Source organism: Eretmochelys imbricata, chromosome 11 (genome assembly GCF_965152235.1).
Source record: "Eretmochelys imbricata isolate rEreImb1 chromosome 11, rEreImb1.hap1, whole genome shotgun sequence".
Lineage (NCBI taxonomy): Eukaryota > Metazoa > Chordata > Testudines > Cheloniidae > Eretmochelys > Eretmochelys imbricata.
The window spans coordinates 41,293,907-41,316,093 of NC_135582.1; the positions used below are offsets into that span (position 1 = coordinate 41,293,907).

The 22,187-nt window shown below is 40.4% G+C and overlaps 1 protein-coding gene across 1 annotated transcript in view; it reads left to right on the top strand.

Moving 5' to 3' along the window:
• Positions 1–22,187, top strand: part of RAPGEF4 (Rap guanine nucleotide exchange factor 4) — a 222,504-nt gene that overhangs the window by 99,586 nt on the left and 100,731 nt on the right. The window contains exon 5 of the mRNA XM_077829663.1: positions 21,474–21,546. Coding sequence (XP_077685789.1) covers positions 21,474–21,546 — 73 coding nt within the window. The remainder of the gene's footprint in view (positions 1–21,473; positions 21,547–22,187) is intronic.

Sequence of the window (22,187 nt, forward strand, 5' to 3'; positions counted from 1 at the left end):
ATCCTATAAGTTTGGCCTACATTCTTTGTTCCCAGGTGTATAAATTTATATTTAGCTGCGTTAAAATGCATAATGTTTGCTTGTGCCCAGTGTATCAAGTGATATATATCATTCTGAATCAGTGACCTGTCCTCTTCATTATTTACCACTCACCAATTTTGGTGTCAGCTGCAGACTTTATTGTTGATTATTTTATGTTGTGTTTATTGTTTCGTTTTTTTTTCTTGAAAAGAATCACTTTTTGAAAATGTCTTTATTTGCTAGGACAATAATTAGTCTGAATGTGTGGAACACAGAGTGTACATCAAGAAAGGATCTCCTGGTAGCAAAAATATAGGCACTAAGTCATTGTCTTAAGAATTCCATGATATCATTAGAAATTGTTCTGATAGACAAATTCAGCTCTGGATTGAAATTTCTCCAAAGTATGATTATATTTGGTTAGGGGGCTGTGGTGGAGACCATTATACAAAGAGGGGACTGTGATGAAGTTTGGGTCCAAATCAGAACTTGCTCAAAGTTCAGGAGAGTTGGGATTTAATATTTTGGTTGAGGCCCATCTGTCGTTTATAAGGTATAGATTCAGGTTTTAAAATACAGAGAAGTGCACTAATCTAGGTCGGTAAACACCACTGCCATTAGAGCCAGAAGGTGCAAGCATCATTAGTGTCTTCGTAATTTAAAAACTCTCTACAGAGAATCTAAGTGAACAGTTCATAATTACCTTCGGTAGTGGTAGTGGTGGTTCTGATGTGTGGAGTAAAAGCTCATTGAGGCAAAGGAGTGATGTGACCTATCCAAGGTCAGACATTGAGTCTGTAGCCAAGGAAGGACTAGAACTCAGGATTTCCCGAACCTGAAGCTCATAAGTCTACCTCTAGGAATATACAGTGTGTCTTCATTAAATACAAGGAAGGTCTTGTGATTAAGGAACTGAACTGGGGCTCAGGCAATCACGGTTTAATTCCTGGCTCTACTACTCTGTGACTTTTGGCAAGTCACTAAGGTCAATGGGCTAGGTTTTCAAAGGTATTTAGGCAGCTAACAATGCAGATAGGTGCCTATGGGATTTTCAAAAGCACCGTGGCATCTAGTTCAACTGAGATCAGGAAAGTGATTTAGAAAGTGGCCACTGATTCTGGATGCCCAACTTGATACACTCGGGGGCCTATTTTCCAAAGGTGCTGAGCATCCACAGCTTCAGCAAAAGTCAGTGGGAGCTTCAGATGCTCAGTACATTGCAGATAGGGTAACCGATATTTAAGGTGTCCCAAATCAGTGGCCACGTTCAAAAATTTCTTTCCTAATTTTTCTCTGTTTCAGTTCCTCATCTGTAATGTGATTGTAATACTCTCCTACCTCCTGGGGATGTTCTGAGGATAAATTCCTCTAGTTCCTTTTGAGGATGCAGTTCTACAGTGTTGCCTGCAATAAATCAAACTAACTTGTATTAAAAAAATCCCTACTTATTGTTTCTCTTTCTCTAACCTCTGTCTTCTTGCCTCTGAGTTCCTCAGGGGGAAATTTCTCTTCTTGTCTAGAAAGCACCCAGCATATTGTGGGCATGATCATAACATAAATGATCATTAATGTTCAGATACTACGGTTATCGGGGCCATATAAGTTCCTACATATGTAAGCTGAATGGATGTTATCTGGAACTCTTTGTCGGAGAAATTAACAGGAAAAGAAATGGAAAATATTTCCCATCCTAATATATCACTGCAAAATCATAACTTCATCTTGCTTATTGTACCTGCCTCAAAGGGGTCGTATGAGGATGGATTAGTTCATCTTCATAATGTTCTTTTGAAAGTGAAAACAAGCAATATATAACCTAAGTATCATACTCATATTGGTGTGTTAATCTTATTGAAACAATATGACATAAATATGTACTATGCTACTGGTTTTTTACAACCTCCTGTCTCCAAAAGCTCTTAATTTCCTTTCTGTGTATACAGTAAAGTAGTGTGTGCACCCAGTGCTACTGTTTCCTATATATAAATATTGTTACTGCTTGGCTAATCAAAGTTCAGCATCCTAGGGATATTCCAGTTGTGAGTAGAAATTGATGATGGAGTCTGGTATTTTCTTTGGTGCAGTCTTGTTTATTTACAAGGAAAGTAAAAGTCCTGCTTCTCCAAACACAGGAGGAATCAAAGGCCAAAAAAGTAGTTTCTTGGTTTACAGGCCGTACCTTCTTTTCAGCGAGCATCCCCAGACCAGAATCTCTCTCTAGATTTCTCTCAGGGTCAAATCGTGCTTACAGGCTTCTGCTGGGATTTCTTCTTTCTCTGTCTCACTGTAGTTGTGTGTTCCACTTTCTCTCACATATACACTCCATTCTCCCAAACTGTACTCAGCAAAACACACACTGCCCATATAGTCCAAAACTCCTGGGTCTGTTCACATAACCCTTTTGTCCTAAGTGGGGATGGGGTGATAAATTTATCCACACAGTTACATAAACTAAAGGGTGCATTCCCCCCAATAAATCTCAGCGAGGCTTTAACTCAACCCATAACAAGGTTTTCACCAGCTCATGACAGTATCATTTCTTTAATGCTTTTCTTCCAGAGGGTTTGGAATAAGAACTGTCAGGGTTCATGTGACACAGGTGACAAGCCTTCTCGGGCTGCCTACTGTGGCATGTAGATTTTCCTAGTTTCATATCATTCTGTAAAAGAAAAAAGACTCTGCGTAGATATGTTTTAGCAAAACATACAAATAAAACGGAGCAACAAACAACTGAATTGACTGGGCTAATGATACCATTTTAATTAGAAAATGACTGATTACTGTATGTGCTGTTGGTTGTGAGGAAGATAATTTAGGGCACAACCTAGCTCCCATTGATGTCAATAGCAAAAGTCCCATTGACTTCAGTGGTGGAGAATTAAGACTTTAATGTGTGATTAAAATGATTTTCTGCCATGTGATGTGTAGATGCTGTGCCCCCATTACTCATCCGGGCCTCTACTCTGGGTTTCTGGGGGTTTTATTACATCAGTCTGGACTTAAGAAGCTCAGCCCTGTGGCTGAGCCCCAGATAGTCCATCCCTCTCTGGGTTTGTCAATAAACACAAATGAACATCCCACAGATAGATTGGTGGATTGGAGTGACAAGAGACCTCTTTCCTCAGAGGGCTTCCTGTAAAACAGTGGGCCCTATCTAGGCTCATAGGCTAGTGTCAAAGAATAGTCCCATCATAAGTGGATCCACAGCAAGTCCTCCCTCCCTTCAAGGATGGGTTGCCGGGCAGCTCAGGAGCCCTTGCCTTTAGCCAGGCCTTGCCCCTGGAATTGAGGCCTGGGAGATCTGCTCTCCTCAGTGGCATACTACCAGCTGAGCTCCTCCCTCCAATTCTGACACCTCCTACAGGTGCAGTGGGGAGGGCCACTTGAGCCCATGTTAGCTCATTAAGCCTGTGTTGCCCAAGATGGGGTTTGTATACCCCCTCACAGTGCCCAGAAGAAATGTGTGTTTGCTCTAGAAGAGCAAACTCAGAAGCTCAAAATAGGAGTTTCATTTCCTAGCCATCTGTTTGTCTAATTTAGTATTTATCAACATTTTTTAATCAAGCACAATTTTGAAATATACGTTGAAGTGACTCCTAGAGTAGCAAACCAAACTCATTAATGCAAACAAGTTCCATAGACAGCATCTTCCAACTAGCTACCTAAAACTGACTCCCACCTGATAGCATGAGCACCCCAGTATTGGCCTATCAGACCCTAGATTTTGGGACAGGTGGTAGGGCATTTTTCCTGGAGCACCCCCAGCTTTTGAACCTGATTCCCTTATTGTTAAGCCAAGCCTGCTACTTGGTGTGGAGTTCCCTCACCAAATTGATTTGCATAGCTACTACTTTGTCATCATGCATCCAGTACACTATCTAGTGATAATGGCCAGGCAAGGTGGCCTGTGAGTGATTCTTTATTTATCTTAGAGTTTTATACTGTCATCCCCACTGTTGTGTCTGAGCTCCTTCTATGTAAATTTATTGGAAATAGCAAAGCCTCTAACTGACTTTGTGTAGTCTCTGGCACTTCTACCTTTCGAGGATCAAAACTCTGCTTGGTGTAGGACTTGTTTTCTTTTAAAATTCCTTTTTTGGTGGGGGGCATAAGGGTCGAGGGGGTGGCAGTGTTGTGAGTGTCGTTCATATGGTGGGAAGGCTTTTTCAAAGAGGAAGGTTTTGCAGCATTTCTTACAGATGGTTAGATTCCAGTTTCACCTGATCTCCTCTGGAAGATTGTTCCATAGCTGGATCGCCCTTACTGAGAATGCTTTATGGCTACCTTTCATTGTGGGTTTTGTTGTTCACTTTATTTTAAAACAAAAACAAAAATTTCACATTGACCTCAGTCATCTATGCAACCTTGTGTTCTTATAGCTGTCACCCTTGCCTTCCTCCTAACTCCACCAATTGTGTTACACCCTCACCTTCTGCATCTTGTCCCTAATTACACTGTCAGCTTTTGCAGGCAGGGCCAGCCCTTTATTCTTTATGTAGAGCACAGCACAGTGGGGGCCCCGATTCTGTTTTTGGGTTCCAGTTGCTTCTGTTGGGTGAAAGGACAGGTTTTATGTCGCACTCTCTTTTCCTTTTGTTCCTTGGAGAAAAGAAGCAACAGTGAAATATTCAGTATATGCACCCTGAGATGTGGTTAGAGCATGTTTTACAAATCAGTATCAAATGAGGTTCTTCTCTTTATCCTAAACTATTTTGTGAATTGTTCCCAGTTTTTCCTGTTTCTCTTGTTGGTTGTTTTTATGCCACACTTGGATTCTGATTTAATTTCTTTTTGCTGCTGTTTTTTTCCGTAAGAAATCTACAGTGCTTCCTCATTACTGTGACCATCTGCATATCACTAAATGCCATTCTGGTCTTAACCATGACAGATCATAGTGAGAATGAAGGCTGATTACAAGAAAGGAAAACGGAGTGACCATTTTGTGATTATATAATGCGCTGTGAAAGGAAAAACCCATTAAAAGAAAGAACACAGTACTACAGTACAGACCCATTTATGCGCAGATGTCGGGAGTTAAGCCATCACGACCGCGTGTTAACGGACCGCGGGTTAAGAGGGCCATGCTGAAAAAAGTGTCGATGATTCACTTAGAAAAAAACGCCATTATTTACTGCTGTTTCTGGCTCGCATTTTTTTCCTTTCTTGTGAAGTCTGTCATTCACCGCAGATGAATGATTTCAATATTTTCCGCATTTTGCTCCTTCATAAATCTTACAACAGTTTCTACAGCACTAAGGGCTTCTGTGGGCGAAATTTTGACCTTTTTCAGCAACATCTTCGCCATCACTTTCACGGTACAACGTAGCCTCGCAGCCTGTTAATATTTCTTCCTCGGACAGAAATTCTGAAGTCGGGCAATCTTCATCCATCTCCAGCCACTTGGCAGTGATTTCTGGTGATGTATCCAAACTAAAATCTTTTATCATTTGAAAGAGAAGTTTACCTTTATCCTCTTTTGTCTGTGTGCGTGTTTGTAGGACATCTTCCGAAAATCCTTCAAAGTCTGGCTCTGAATCAGTGCACTGCTGGAGTTTTCCGAGTCTGAGCTGTCTTTGACAGAAAAGGCATCACTGAGAGTCTTCATCCAGCAGTTTTCAATGGACTTTTGTTTTACTCTGTCCCAAGCTTTTTTAACTAACTAAATCATTTCCTTCATGTTTAACTGTTTCAGGAATTCAGAAATGCCTGAAGATGTGCATGACAAGATCGCTGAAATCAGCTCCCGTCGATAATTCTTTTTAAAATTCTGAATAATGCCCTGGTCTAAAGGTTGAATTTTTGATGTTGTGTTGAATGGTAGGTATAGCACTCGAATTTTTCCATCGCTCAATACCAGTGATTCGGCTGGAGGATGGGCTGGACAATTGTCAAGTAGCAAAAGTGCTTTGGCTTCGCGTTTCTTTGACCACAGATGCTTACGAACAGCTGGAACAAAGCTGTTGTGGAACCAGTCATCGAAAATGTGTCTTGTTATCCAAGCATTTTTGCTGTTAGCATATATTACTGGCAGTTTGGCTCTCTTGAGGTGATTAAAGCAGCAAGGGTTATGAAAGCGGCCAATGAGAAGAGGGGCAAGCTTATGAGCTGCCCGTCTTATTACTACAAAAAAGAAGAGTCACATCTTTTATCTTTTTAAATCCAGCTGTTTTCTGTGTCTTGTAATTAAAGGCTAATGTCTTATCAGGTAGCAGTTTTGCAAATAAAGCTGTTTCATCACAATTATAAAGTTGTTCTTTGTGGTAGACTTCATTTTGTAAAATAGATTTTAACTTGGCGGGAAACGCATTCACAGCCGATTCATCAGCTGATCGGCTTTCTCCAGAAATCGATACCTGCGTTATGCCATGATGCTTTTTAAAACGACTTATAAACCCTTTGCTGGCTTGGAATGATTCATCCCCCATTAAATTTCCAAATTTTGTTGCTTGGGCTTGAAGAATTGGCCCACTTAGCAGCATTCCTTTCAGCCTTTGCTGAGCAAACCCCGTGCGCATGGCTTTGTCTACTGTGGGTTTTGCTGAATAGCGCACATGTTTTTGCTTGAGCCCCATGGCAGAATCGATATTTTGTACAAAGCCAGTCAGTTTAGATTCATTTTTTTAGTCATCCTCAGAGAGTAGATTCGGCAATCCCAATATGTTTTGAAACTTTGGCCTGGGTTTCTCCGCTATTTACTCGATCTGTTGCAGCTAGCTTTTCTTCTACAGTGTAGGAATGCTGACGCTTGCCCTCTGCCATTATATTAGGCCTACGGTTAAAATTTTCTAATATAGTATATATATTACTATATAACTACTATATATTATATCTCTCTCTAGCGTGACAATGACTAAGCGTGCGTGATACATCTTTACCAATATCGGTAAAGACGTACAACACGTTTCCGCTCCGCACTTCCTGTTGATTTCTATGTCAGTGAGTTAGTGAGCAAATCTGTAGCACTACATAGCAAGTTCCTGAACCGCGTGTTAACGAGTCTCGCATGTTAAATAGGTAGCACTGGGAGGCATGGCACTACTGTGTGTTAAGCAGATTCCCGCGTAAACGGGTCGGTACTGTACTTAACTCGGAATTCTTGCCCGCACTGGAATACCAACCCTTGCTACATCCATGTTCAAAATCTCTCAACATGTCAATTTTAGCTATGCTAGCCAAATGCTTTCAATCAGTGTTGTAGCTGGTGTGGGTTGATGCTCTTGGCTAAACTACCCTACAAAAACTGACCAAAGTAATTCTTGAAATACATCTCAATTGTGTTTGATCCATCCCATTAAAATAGGACAATTTATTATCGATAGGTTAAATAGGTTCTGGTGAATGTTATGTTATTTTTTTATATGAGCATCTTCTCAAGCCCTCAAAACTGATACTTTTTTTCAGATTTCTCTTGAAGATCTGAACTCCTACTATATTTCTAAAAAAATCCCCTGTGCCCTGCATCCTTTGCCCCATATATTGCATTATCACTTTGCCTTAGAACTTGATGTTTTGCAATGATGACACATTGTAAAATCATACATAATACACTGTAAATATATAGATTAAGCCAGTGATGGGAGAACTTTCAGAGGTTTTGAGCAGTATCTTATGTGGATGTTTATCTGGACCTATAGAAACCTCCCATCTGGCCTCAAAGCCATCTCACACATAGCCAGTCTTAACAGCCCTGGGTTCCTCCTACTTGTCTGGTTCCTTGATTCACTCTCTCATGTGTGAGGGGCACCAGTAAACATCCTTTCCCCAGTAGCACCATTAGGGATAGATGGCAGGCCTGTTCCTCTGTTTGGCATATTTTTAGGTCATCTCTCCCTTTTCCCTATCTCTCTTCCCGTGTTCCCTGAATTCCATTCACTCTCCATGGTGTTTCAGTTTTTCTCTTCTTCAGCCACCTGTGATGTCTACTTCTGGGGAACCCAATTCCTTTCAGTCTGCTTATCTTAGGGTTTTCCATAGCGTCCATCACCACAGGATGTTGATTCTTTCCGTGTAAAGTAGGTATGCATGGCAAGGCCCCTACCTGATTTCATGTGTTTCTGCTCATCTCCCTTCTCTAGTAAAAGAGGCTCTGCTTAAGTTATACATTTTTTGCCTTTCCACAGCTTGCCTCAGTAGGTTTTCCCTCCTTCTTCCCAGTCTCCAAGACCTGCTTTCTTTCATTGCACCCTTTTATGATGGGGGCTTAAAATGCTATTAGGGCTGGGGAGAAACATGTGAAGCTGCCTACAGAGAAAAACACTTCAGGTAGGCTGAGAGCCTGCGTCTAGTCATGCTGTTTCGAGCTGCACAGCAGTAGTGAGTGCACCAGCTTTAGGAGCTCAAATGGATAACTACAGTATAAATTAAATGTTTTCAGTCTGAGGAAGTTGCCTAGGTGGACTTGAGACAGAGGTCAAAAACTTGGGACTGCCCCATCCAAATCAGTACGGTTGGCAGTTACTGTGTAGGTTACAATACAATTTGGCTCTATTCATATGTTACAACACAGTTTAGCTGCAAGCAGATTTAACCACCATTGTTAATGTTGGTTGCTTTGCAGTGTATAATGATAATACTTAGCATCTATTTACTCATTTACATTTCTAGATTTTGAAGCCTTGAGGCCCAATACTGACAGGGCTGTATTACAAACAAACACATTAGAAGAAACTGCACTTCAGACTGCTCTCATAGGAGGATTCAAGCATGGTTTATCAGCATGGCTTCTAACTATAAAAAGAAAAGAAGTACTTGTGGCACCTGAGAGACTAACCAATTTATTTGAGCATAAGCTTTCGTGAGCTACAGCTCACTTCATCAGATGCATACTGTGGAAAGTGTAGAAGATCTTTTTATATACACACAAAGCATGAAAAAAACCTCCTCCCACCCCACTCTCCTGCTGGTAATAGCTTATCTAAAGTGATCACTCTCCTTACAATGTGTATGATAATCAAGTTGGGCCATTTCAGCACAAATCCAGGTTTTCTCACCCCCCTTCCCCCCCACCACCACACACACAAACCCACTCTCCTGCTGGTAATAGCTTATCTAAAGTGATCACTCTCCTTACAATGTGTATGATAATCAAGGTGGGCACAAATCCAGGGTTTAACAAGAACATCTGAAGGGGGTCGGGGGGCGGTAGGAAAAAACAAGGGGAAATAGGTTACCTTGCATAATGACTTAGCCACTCCCAGTCTCTATTCAAGCCTAAGTTAATTGTATACAATTTGCAAATGAATTCCGATTCTACAGTTTCTCGCTGGAGTCTGGATTTGAAGTTTTTTTGTTGTAATATCACAACTTTCATGTCTGTAATCGCGTGACCAGAGAGATTGAAGTGTTCTCCGACTGGTTTATGAATGTTATAATTCTTGACATCTGATTTGTGTCCATTTATTCTTTTACATAGAGACTGTCCAGTTTGCCCAATGTACATGGCAGAGGGGCATTGCTGGCACATGATGGCATATATCACATTGGTGGATGTGCAGGTGAACAAGCCTCTGATAGTGTGGCAGATGTGATTAGGCCCTGTGATGGTGTCCCCTGAATAGATATGTGGACACAGTTGGCAACGGGCTTTGTTGCAAGTATAGGTTCCTGGGTTAGTGGTTCTGTTGTGTGGTATGTGGTTGCTGGTGAGTATTTGCTTCAGGTTGGGGGGCTGTCTGTAGGCAAGGACTGGCCTGTCTCCCAAGATTTGTGAGAGTGTTGGGTCATCCTTCAGGATAGGTTGTAGATCCTTAATAATGCGTTGGAGGGGTTTTAGTTGGGGGCTGAAGGTGACGGCTAATGGCGTTCTCTGAATGCAGATGGTACAACCATGCTAGGGATTAACCGTGGTAGCAAATAGTTGAAATATGGTTGCAACTTGTGAGCACTATTGTGGAAACACTCTGAGTGGCACTAATTACCCTGCAACCTATATAATGTTTGAGCGTGGTGGGCTCTGAGCCACATGAACTGGCAAGTTAACTTCAGTGGTGCTATAATAGTGACTGTGTTTTTGGTGTGGGGCCCAAGCATTTCAGGAACCTTTTAAATAATACTTATCAGATTTTTTTGAGTTATTTGTCAGTGTCACACTGTTCTCCATGCACTGGGCATGTCAAGGCATGCACACACAAATTGCAATATAATTATACAGTTTGCACTCAAGTGTTTGGTTTTTTTGCTTTGATTTTCCTATAGCATGTTGGCATTTTGCAACAACATTGAGAGATATGCATAAACTGCTATTAAAGCTAATCATGTTATAATTAAAGTAATATTTTTAAAAAATCATTCAAGAAAAGATAATTCAGTGATCTGCCCTCGGAGGAAAACACATTTATATTTGCTTACTTGCACTTACCAAATAAACTCATTTTTGTTAGATATAATTGTTGCAGAAATTAGTTTCTCATTGTGGGATTACCTATCAAAAGAACTGATTTGATGATATAAGGGCTTCAGATGGCAAATGGTGTTTATGAGAGGTAAAAACTCAAGGTGAAGTCTTGTCCTATTGAACTCATCATGGGGTTTGCCATTGATTTAAATGATGATAGGATTTAATGCACAGTTTTCTTTCAGCTGAAAACAAGCTTGTTGAGGAACATTTCCCTGTTTGAGAGTTGTAAATACAAACACGAATATTACACATCAGCTCACTCTGTTGATCTCTAGGGCTCTCGTGAGACCCCATGCACCATTTAAGTCCTACTGAAGTCCTATTTTTAGGATTTAAGTGCTTCATAGACCTTGTGCTGACTCTATAGAATTTCACTCTATAAGAGCACAACTTATACCTTCCACTTCAGCATGACGTTCACTGGATACTTTTAATTACCTCTCACTTTTGTTCAGACCAGCCCTCTTTTTCATAACTTTCAAGCCCAGGCCTATTAAACATGTATATCGTCCTAACACATTTGGAAGAGAACATTGTTGTCGTGGAACAAGAGTTTGGTTCAGAGAATGTTCCGAACCTCTCCAATACACATTATTACCTTTTTTACATGCTACGCATGTGAGGAGAGCAGAAACAGTTGGGCACATTACAATAATAATACTTGCAATGCTTTCAAAATGCTTTCCAAACAAAATGCCCCTGTTAGGTATGTCGATGAGTACTTTTCCACCCCCTTTTATACATGTGGGGCAAATAGAGGCAGAGGTGTTAAGTGACTTGTTAAGGAATAAGGATGGAGTCAGTGTCACAATGAGATATAGGTTATGTAATGTACCTTGGGCATGATGATTGTTAAGGTTGGATGAAGAGTTAGGTGTCTTTACTGCGCTGCAGCGGTTATATTTTAAATAGTCATGTGATCAAGCTATGGTCATTCTTCCAAAAATTGGCATAAGTCAACACAGTATGCTCACATAGACGGCAAATCAGCTGCTGTCTTTTATTTCCCCAGCAGCTGGTACCAATATACACTTGGGGAGCCGGGACGGGGGGGACGTAGTCAGGCTACTCAGTCTTAGTCTACCTTAGTCAACATTACTACTATTGAAAAAAGAGCAATATAAATTTTTCTTGCATAACTTTATCCGTGCCACAGGGATCTTGAAGTGGACCAGATCCTATACTCCATTGCTCTCTTGATGGATACAGAAGAGCATGAACATTAATAGAGAGTAGGATTTACCCAACAACTGTTATGAAATATAACAACAATATCATATTTACTATATTTATATTACCATCGTACCTAGGAGCACCAGGCAGGGATAGGGCTCCATCGTGCTAGCCACGGTACATGTACACACACATAGTCCCTGATCTAAATCTAAGATTGCAAATGCCATATAGCTGTAGAGGAGACAGGATATGATCAAGTATATATAATTTTGAAATTTGAAAATACATACTTGATTTTTTAAGTTGTGTATTCTCATATAATGCCAGCTGTATGCCCATCTGTTCTTCATCTTATCCATAATTAAGGGACTGATTTCTTATAGGTGTCTCAGCAGAAGAGCAACATGGAGGAGGAGTAGATAGAGGGGCAGATCCTCAGGTGATGTAAATTGCCACAGGCCCATTGAAGTCAGTGGGCCTGTGACACATTACACCAGCTGAGGATCTGCTCGAGGAAGGGCCAAATGGATCAGTTCAGGGAGGGGCTCCGTGTGTTAGACAGTGTAGTGTAGAAGGCAGCCCACAGATGTTTGTTAGGACCTGACAAATGCCAACCTCATCTGGTGGCACCTGTAGCAATATGCACGTTAAGTATGGTGTGTACCATTGGCAGTGGTGAGAAGGAGCGGCGCTGGTTGTCCCACGTTCAGGTTTGGCCCTGCTGGCCCTCCATCATGACCAGTGTTGGCAGAGCCAAAGCTAAATGAGTGGTGTTGCAACCTGGTGCATGGGGGCAGCAGCGCCGCTCACATTTGGAGGGACTGGCAAATCCAAGTCGCACTGGATTTGCTGTGCACTAGATTGCAGCACCACTCACTCGGTTTTCACCCCGCTGCGTATGATGCTGGAGAGCCGGTGGGGCCAAACCTGAGTGGCAGTGGGGCAGCCAATGCTGTTCCTCCTTGCCACTGCCATGGAGCCCCCTCCTTCCCCCCTTGGAGGCCTACCCAACCTCTCCCCTCCTTCCAGCAGCCCGTGACACTGCTTCTGGGCAGGCCGGGCTGAAAAGCCGGGGGCGGGGGGGGGGGGCAAGGCACTGGGGCCAGCAGCTGCAGCAGAGATAGCTCCACGGGATTGGCAGTGCGTATCATGTGAAAAATTTCTAGGGGTGCCCCTGGCCTCATCCACCTATTTGTTAGCTTCTCACAAGAGTCTCTGCACCTTCTTACAGGCTACCCAGCCACATCAAACTGACCTGTAAGACCACTTCTTCAGTACTCTTATCATTAAAGAAAAAGGAAAAAGGAACTGCACCTACCTAATGTCAAAAAGAACCCTTTTATATCCAACAGTTTGAAGAAATTGTTCCAGAATAGCTCCCCCCTGTGAGAATTGGACCCTGGCAATATTGTCAGACTTGGCGAGATCTAAGGTGTTCTGCTGAGTTAGTGCTGTGCCTGGGACTGAAAGGATGACCATTGTCAGAAAAACGATTATGTTAAAACAGCACTTTCCGACTCAATAGTTCTGCTCTGTGTGTGTTTTCAAGTCATATCTGTTGATTTCACTGTTAAAAACATAGTTTTACAATTGTTAGCACTCAAGAACAGCTTGAAGAGGGAGATAGATACTGTTCTGCTGCATGCATCATTCAGAACATTTCCAGCCAGGTTGTGATTTTCAGAATCTTTACAAGTGATAATAAAAGAGGCAGAAAGAACACGGCTTGATTTTCAGATACTGGGTTAAGATTGCAGCCAGGGCACTTAGAGAAATCATCATCTGATTTGTCTGTTGAACAAATTCAGTATGCAGATCATTGAGAGAGAATATATATGGAATCCCATAATGTTCTTTTTATAGGTACTTTCTACTTGAACTGCACTTTAAAAATATTTAGTTGTAACTTACTTAGTATAAGTAAATGATTTATGCCACAATTTCAGAAGTGTAGTGAAAGTATACATGATGTAAACGGGTCATTTGTTTTCCTTTATATATTTTTTTCTGCCCTCATTTGAGCATGCACAATCCCCCTCAAATTCATTTACTGAGTGGATTCCTCTAGGAAACAGAATTAAACATGCTGAGTTTAGAACCAGAGAGCCGCATGATGTCATTTCTATTATTTAAATTAGATGGAGCAGAGTAGAGCTGAGTAATTTGTTTAATCATTGCTCATGCATTAATTTCCTGGGAGCTGATTTTTTACAGTGCACTTTTATCTAGAATTTATATCTTATCCACGTCTCTTTATTTGGCATGATTTCAATGATCTGGGCACATTTTTCTTCTTGACTTAAACCCGAGGAGATTCTGTGTTCAAGCAAATTCTGCACACAAAGGTTTTCAAGCACAGTAAATTGATTTAAGGAGGAATGTGGCAGAAAAAATGTGTCCCCAAGACACAGAAGTGAAATAAAAGCTAAAGCGAATTTGATTAGAACCAAGCTGAAAACATTTTGGAAAGTGGTAAATAAACAAGGAAAAATGTGCAAGATTTACTTTGTGTGTACATGGTACAATATGTACTGGGTTAATTCTGGGATCAGAAGTCAACTGACTTTTGGCCTTGAGGTTTTGTGAGTAGCACTGACATATTTAGAGAACATTTGAATACAAAAATGTCTGTTTTGTACTTGTCCAATAAAACATTTTAGTATCACTTTTTATTCATTCTCTTTCTGCACTTCAGGAAAAATATGTTTATCTTTACTTGTTGCCTTATTATTTTCATTTAATTTAGTCTCCATTTTCCTTTCTAATTTTTTTAAATTATTTTAGAAAATACTTGAATTTCATTATATTGGCTGCATGGTAGATATGCTAGTATTTAGGAATATATAGTATATTTTAAAACACTGTCCAACACAAATCATGTATGTATGTAGTTTATGTACCTAGCTTCCTTTTGTACTGACATAAAAATACTTCTGATTATCCCATAGTACAGTGTATCTGCTCCATAACTCGTGACTAAACATTGAGTATTTTGATATGCAGTGTGGTGACAGAATAATGTGAAATACTTATTGTATCTTATTTTATTACCATCCAATAGCTGCTTTGTATTTGTGAACAATGTTCAAACTATTTTCATTAGATTCTCTTGACTGTAGGTCACATGGATACTACCGGAAGATGGAATTTTTATCGGCCAATTGGATTCTGTTATGATGCGTGCTGTTTAATAGATGTCTATAAGTAATGGAATGACACAGATTAATCCTCCCCTTTGGAGATATGAGAAAAATTAAATTCAGACAGATATTTTTCAAAAGCACATTTTAGAGTGAAATCCACACAAGAATCCCTATTTATTTCTTACATGCCTGGGTTACTTCCTTTGCCACTGCCTTGAAGCCCCATTTGAGGGAGCATCAAGCATGTGGTGTGAACAGTTTTTTGTGCTGGAATCAATTTTGCTGTAAAGATCAATTTTTAAATAAAGTCTAAATTGCTTAATCAGTAGGTGAAGTTTTGAACCGTTGATGCTGAGGAACCCGAGTTGCTTCACTTCCTGGAAGTTTGCCCTTATCTGAATAGTTTTTTCAGGTGCTTATCACCACTCCAGTTTAGATTGGGTTAACATCTGAATCAGTCATGGCAGTAGTAGTAGTGATATTATTGCAACCTCAGTCAAGGATTTACTTTCCAATAATAAATAGCCTTTGGGCAAGTCCTTTTTATGCCATTCAATTAAGTGGCATTGACTTGCAGTGTGGGGTTTTTTTTTTTTTCTTTTCTATTTGAGCTTGCACTTATACTTACTAATTACCTTAATATACTGAGCAGGCAATATCTTAAATTGGAATCATGCCAATGAGTTTTCTGCAAGTCTCAGAACATAATATTGTATAAATGTGAATGTGTCATACGGTTTTTCTTTAGGAACACGCATTGTATAGAAAGTGAGAAAATGCCTAATGTTCCTGCATAGCTTTATCAGAATCTGCTGATGAATGCAATGTTATCACAGAATATGCAGAAATGTTAGGCCATTTATCCAAGACTTAGGTCTGCCTTTAGTCCAGTGAAGAGTGACCTTCGGAACACAAAGAATACTAGCCATATGGTAAAAGTTTGTTTTTGAAAAGAATGATCTGTGCTTGGTGTTATAGTAAGAAGGGGGACTTAATGCATCTCGTTTGGCTATTCTCCATCATTCAGGATAGTTTTGGAGAAAATTCAGGTTCTATATGAACACAGGAAGTAGCAACATACCATATAAGCCTGAATCGTTTGTTTTACATGATACGAGCAGTATGACCAAAGCTCAGAAAAAGCAGTTTTTGAGGGCATCGGTACTGATCAAATATTTATTGTATTAAAAAAATAGACAACTCAGGCTAGATTTTTTAATATGATTGGGCCCTTTTGTTCCATTCAGGAACCAGATTGTGCTTGAAAATTGCCAACAGAGAATTCCCCTGATGGAAAGGAACTCCCGCTGACATAAAGCTGGTGGAGCCAGTTCCACCAACTCCAGTATAGAGCTCCACTCCGCTGAGACCAATTGCTAGGGGGCTCCAGTCGGGGCAGCACTGGCATAGATTGACCCGCCACGTTAAGGAATTTTAACCAGCTGCTGTTGCTCACCTGTACAGAGCCTGAATATAGCTGACTAATATAAAGTAATGAGTAAATCTGGAGAAGATTTCAAAGACTAAGAAAGATACTTAGTTGAGGATTTGATCTTTCGTTTCTGAACCTGTGGACTGGGTTACACACGCACATGCACATACCCCAGCCCCCCAACCACCCCATTTTTGAACAGTTGCTTCTCTGCTGCATCCTCCCCTTGCCAGGGCTGGCCAGCAGAGAAGCAAATGGGACAGGAAGGACCTTGGAGGTTTGGGATTAATGGGAAATACCTTGTCTAAACTCCACAGATCTTCAGCCAGGCAGACAGAGCAACTCTCCCTCCCTGGCCAATTCGGTACCTATTGGCTTCTATCCAATACCTGAACTCTGTATTTTTCGCCTTTTGTCAATCCAAGCAGCAGTAATAGTTCCTGTTTTGGTGCATAATGTGTGGCTCATACTGGAATGAGGAACATACCAGGTAGGGTGATTGTTTCCCAATTCCATCCTTTCCCCTGTGATGTATGCACCTCTTTGTTGGTTAGAGCTGAGCTTCTTCATAGTTCTTGTGGAACAGACAGAGGCAGCTATGTGCAGCAGAATTTGCCATCAGCATGACCCCTGTTCGCAGGACTTTTGTGGCTCTGCTTCCCTTTACATATTATAAAGCAATGGGGAGGGGGAGCAAATAGAGGATCTTTTACTTAGACACGTTATTAAATATCAAATGATTTTATTTGTAGTTTTTGTACTAGTTTGCTTGTAGTTTGCTTATCATGCGTCCTTTCCATTCTTTGGCTTCAGAGGTTTGCAACAGAAAAGGGAAGGGAGTAGGTGCTAATTTAGCACATTTTATCCTCCAGGCATCCCCAAATAGTTCACAATCACTGTCCTTCCAAATAGCATTGAATGAGCTTGCAAAGAATTTATGTTGGCACTAAAAATAAATAAACCTCTTTTTAAAAGCTGTTATGTAAGAGTCTTTGCCAAATTATGTTAATGCTGTGGAAGGAAATCTAGTTATAATGAAAACATAATTTGAAACCAGCAGCCAAGTAGGACTGAACACGATCCAACTAACAGTGTGTGTGGGATGCTCTGAAAAGCATTGTGTGTATCTTTAAAAACTATAAGCATGTGAAAATTCACTAGCATCATACCCCCCGACCTCCCATTCTGAAGACTATGTTGTCCTCCTTAGTTTTCCCATAATGTTTGCATTTTGAAACTCTCCTTTGCTTAAGGAGATAAAAGTGTCAGGTTTAATTTTCTCTACGGCGTGGACGTTATGGAAGTGCTGTAAGAAACCTGTAAGAAAAAACAGTGTCTTTATTATTGATGCTAATCTGCAGGGTCCTGAATTGCACAGAAAATGCAGGGAGGGTCTAATCTATAAACTGTTCCATCATGGAGTTTGTAAATTCGTAGATTTAGAAAGTGTAATGAAGACACGATGAATAGGTCACTGAGTGTAGCTTGTGGCACCTTAGAGACTAACCAATTCATTTGAGCATAAGCTTTCGTGAGCTACAGCTCCGATGAAGTGAGCTGTAGCTCACGAAAGTTTATACTCAAATAAATTGGTTAGTCTCTAAGGTGCCACAAGTACTCCTTTTCTTTTTGTGACTACAGACTAACACGGCTGTTACTCTGAAACCTGAGTGTAGCTTGAAAACCTGCTGTCATGTTGGTTTTACAGATTTTCAAGGCTCCTAGTAATAAGCAGGCTGCTGGTGATTTGAAAGCTACTGTTGCCTTTTGTAAGACAAAAAGAAAAGGAGTACTTGTGGCACCTTAGAGACTAACCAATTTATTTGAGGATGAGCTTTCGTGAGCTCACAAAAGCTCATGCTCAAATAAATTGGTTAGTCTCTAAGGTGCCACAAGTACTCCTTTTCTTTTTGCGAAGACAGACTAACATGGCTGTTACTCTGAAACCTTTTGTAAGACACTTTTTCTTAGGGCTCGTACCACAAATGGAATGCATTCTAAAAAATCTTCTGTAAATATTTGGTTCTTTTAATCTGTGGGATCATTGCAAATGTTCCCAAGCAGAGCACTTTTGTTTATCGCATTTTCTTTTTATTTACAGACATGGCAGTAACAAGCTAGGTCTTGCATTGAATATTGTATTTTCCTCATTATCTCAGCTTTGAAAGATGGCATGCTTGGGACTCCATTACTCACCCTGATATTGTGAATCTTATGCAGCCTATCCTTAGCACACACGCTTCCTCAGCATGGGATAATCTAACCTCTCTGTGAGTAAATGTCCTTTGGCATTAATTTTGACTGAGGGAAGGCTCCTTTTTAGTTACATTGAGTCATATTCACCCAAAGCCAATACAAAGTGGCATGAATTGCACCTCCTTGTGGCAGCCTGCACCCCAGGTGGGAGGATTATGCTGACAGGAAAGCACTGATGATACTGATGCCTGCCTTCTCTCAAGCTGTCTGCTGTAGGGGGGGGAGGGCAGCTTTAGTTTCTATTCAGGCCCCTAAAGTCATTTAGAGTACAGATTTCTAAGGGGAGGCAGTGAATCAGTGCCTCCCCCATAATGTTGACTTTACTGCATTGCTGTACTGTTCCCCTGAGCAGGCCCACCCCAGTGCAGTGGGAGGGTCTTCTAGTGGCATAAATCCGACTATCTGCCTTTCAAGCTTTGTGTCTTGTTTGCTGTGGCTTCCTCTGGAACACTGGGCTGCATGTGGCTATGGCTGGACATAAGCAAGGAAGATAGTGAATGATTTTCCAAAGTTTAAGCATTGTGAACCCAAATAATTAAGCAAATAATATCAGAGCTGAGCTGAAATATTGGACCTCTTATACTGCTAGAGACCATCTATGAAGTTTAGGGGTGCTTAGAACTGGGGTTGTGTTTTAAATAATGGTAGGTTTCTATAGCACAGAAAGCCCCATGGGATTCCAGCAGCCCAAACATATCAGCTCACTGTGGTGTTGGGTATCACTGGTTGCTTGTGTGTGATTATATCTCTCGCTTTGTGGCTGACCCTAGCAATTATAAAGGCTAGTTACATACCACAGCAAAGAGTTCTCAACAGAAGTGTAAAACTTGCACTTTTGGTGCTGAAGGTTGAATGCCCGCTGACAGCATTAGTGTCTGTGTGTATGTGGCTGTGGTTCATTAAGAGTTCTCTAGGTATTTTTCACTGAGTTAGTCCCAAATCATTTTTGGAAATGACGTATATTACCTGTTTGCTTTCATAAGCAGGGTAAGTCAGGAAGCATATTAAAGAATTAGCCAGAGAACAAACTACAGTGCTGCAGTTGACAAGGAACATGATGTGATGGTGAGAAATGCACATTTTTTAAAAACTAAGGGCAAAATTCTCTTCTCTGCTGCTCTCTGTGGGTCTCTTAGTGTTGTCATTGGAAGTTTCATACACAGGAGGAGCTGAATGTGGCATGCAGAATAGATACACAAGATGGAAGAGAGGAGAATTTTGTAAGGGTTAACGCCCCAGGAATACTTAGTTATGATTGCAAATATTTTGCTTCTCATAGTTTGTAGGTAGCTTATGGGTGAGGTTTAAATGATATATTACTAAGCTTTTAGTTGTGTAATAATTTGTCTAAAAATAGGGTTGGGTTATTAAGATGAATATACCAGTTTGTAGCTTTTGTTACTGTTTAGAATACAAGGCATTCATTCTTTTAGTGCCAGAACTAACGGCATTTTTATGTCCAATTCTACACAGAAGAAATTTTGAAAAAGTAATTCAGGCATCCATTAAAATCCAGCAGACAGCATATTTAAAGCAAATACATCAAGCCAGTCCCACAGGGCAAAGTATAAGCCTTTTTAATTAAAATTGTATTATGAGAGAAGTTTTGTGGTTCAGTTGTTAATGTATACTTAGTTGACATCAACATGCATTTAAACTAGTTATTTTGTTCAAATTCAACTCAGTGCATACATAGCCAGGCTAAAAGATACAGCCTACCCTATTAATTAGTGTTAGTATTCCCTTGGGTACAGGCTGATTGCCTGACCATTCCAAAACTTTACCCTTAAGCATGACAGCACTATATGATTGAAAACAAAACCGCCTGTATGTATTCCCTATGGTTTTGTATTAAATAGGACAATTTTTCCCATAGTATTATTTCCCAGGTTAGTGGGGAGTTACTTAAATCCCAGACAGCAAGTTACATAAGCTTTGAGTGCTACTGATCATGTCTACACTGTATTAGTATTCACTGAAGAACAATATAAATTACTGTATACCAGTTATGATTGTATAGCTTACAGTGATGTAGTGGGCACTATTTTCATCAATCCAAAGTTCAGACTGTTACTGCAGTTTAAATATTGAAACAGTGTATTAATGTGTTTACTATGCTTTTTGTGGTTTTGGAATCTGCTGTTTATTTAATGGAATGGAATAATTAATTCAGAATTATCACCCTCAATTTACAGTTTGTTGGGACCTATATTTTATACTGTGTCTAGCCTAAAAACTGTAGGCAAGATAATAATATGCAGTACAAAAATTCTTACTGATGTACACTATATTAATTCTTCACACAATGCACAGTCACCCTGTGGAACTCATTGTGATGGGATGTTGTGAAGTCAAAAGTATAACTGAGTTCAAAAAAGAATTAGATAGGTTCATGGAGAATAAGTCTACTGTTGGCTATCAGCCAAGATGGTCAGGGACACAACCCTGTGCTCTGGACGTCTCTAAACATCTGGCTGCTACAATTTGAGACTGGATGACAGGGGTGGATCACTCTATATAGTGCCCTGTTCTGTTGTCTTCCTACCATGGCCAGTGCCATTCAGAGGGAGCGAAGATACTGGGTTAGATGGACCATTGGTCTGACCCAGTATAGCCATTCTTATGATATTTTCTTAATTAGTGGCCTTCCCTCCTCCCTCTAAGATAAAACAGCTTGTTAAATTTGGTTTAATTTCAAGCAAGCCTTACAAAAAGGTGCATAAACACTCATGTGTCACAGTTCTGTGTACTATATTAACTTATGCTGGAAATCATATACTCTGGGTGGGTCAGGAAGGGAGGTGAGTGGAAATGCATTATGACTTTTGATAAAGCCAGTGCAATGAACACAGTTCAAAAGAGCAAGCACTTGTTTTAAACGATAAAGCGTTTATTATAGCTTTAAGATAGGGCATTTCTCACTGGCCATTAATATACAGCTCAGGTGCATGTGAAGCACAAGAGAGCAGACCTCATGAATGCAAACATCACATCACCCAACAAATGGAATGTATATCTGTATCTTATTGAATTTTTCACTGTTTTTCAGAAATATCGACAGTATATGTCAGGACTTCTGGCTCCTCCTTATGGTGTTATGGAAACTGGCTCTAACAATGACAGTAAGTAAAAATATATATGTATTTGAAAATCAGTTTTAAAAAAGTCCCTCCTCTTTAGATATTGGAGTTTTGTTCTCTTTAAGCATTGCAATGCATGATCCTTTTTTAGTGTGGGCAGGAAGCGGTGTCAGTGTCCACCGTAAAAAAAAAACAAAAAAAAAACCAGAAGTGATGGTGTGCCCCAGCTTTCTTTCTTTTACCTACCCATTTTTCAACTGATGGCAGTGAGAAGTGGGGGATAGCCTGGCACAATTACCTACTACACACCAGTCAATTTGAGGACTACATTCAGTTTTTGTATTAAGTGCTGAGGGCAACATTTCCAAACATGTGTGCCTATCTAGGTACCTAAATTCACATTTAGATATCTAAATTGAAATCATAGAATCATAGACTTTAAGGTCAGAAGGGACCATTTTGATCATCTAGTCTGACCTCCTGCACAACGCAGGCCACAGAATCTCGCCCACCAATTCCTGTAACAAACACCTAACTTATGTCTGAACTACTGAAGTCCTCAAATTGTGGTTTAAAGACTTCAAGGTGCAAAGAATCCTCCAGCAAGTGACCCGTGTCCCACGCTGCAGAGGAAGGCGAAAAACCCCCAGGGCCTCTGCCAATCTGCCCTGGGGGAAAATTCC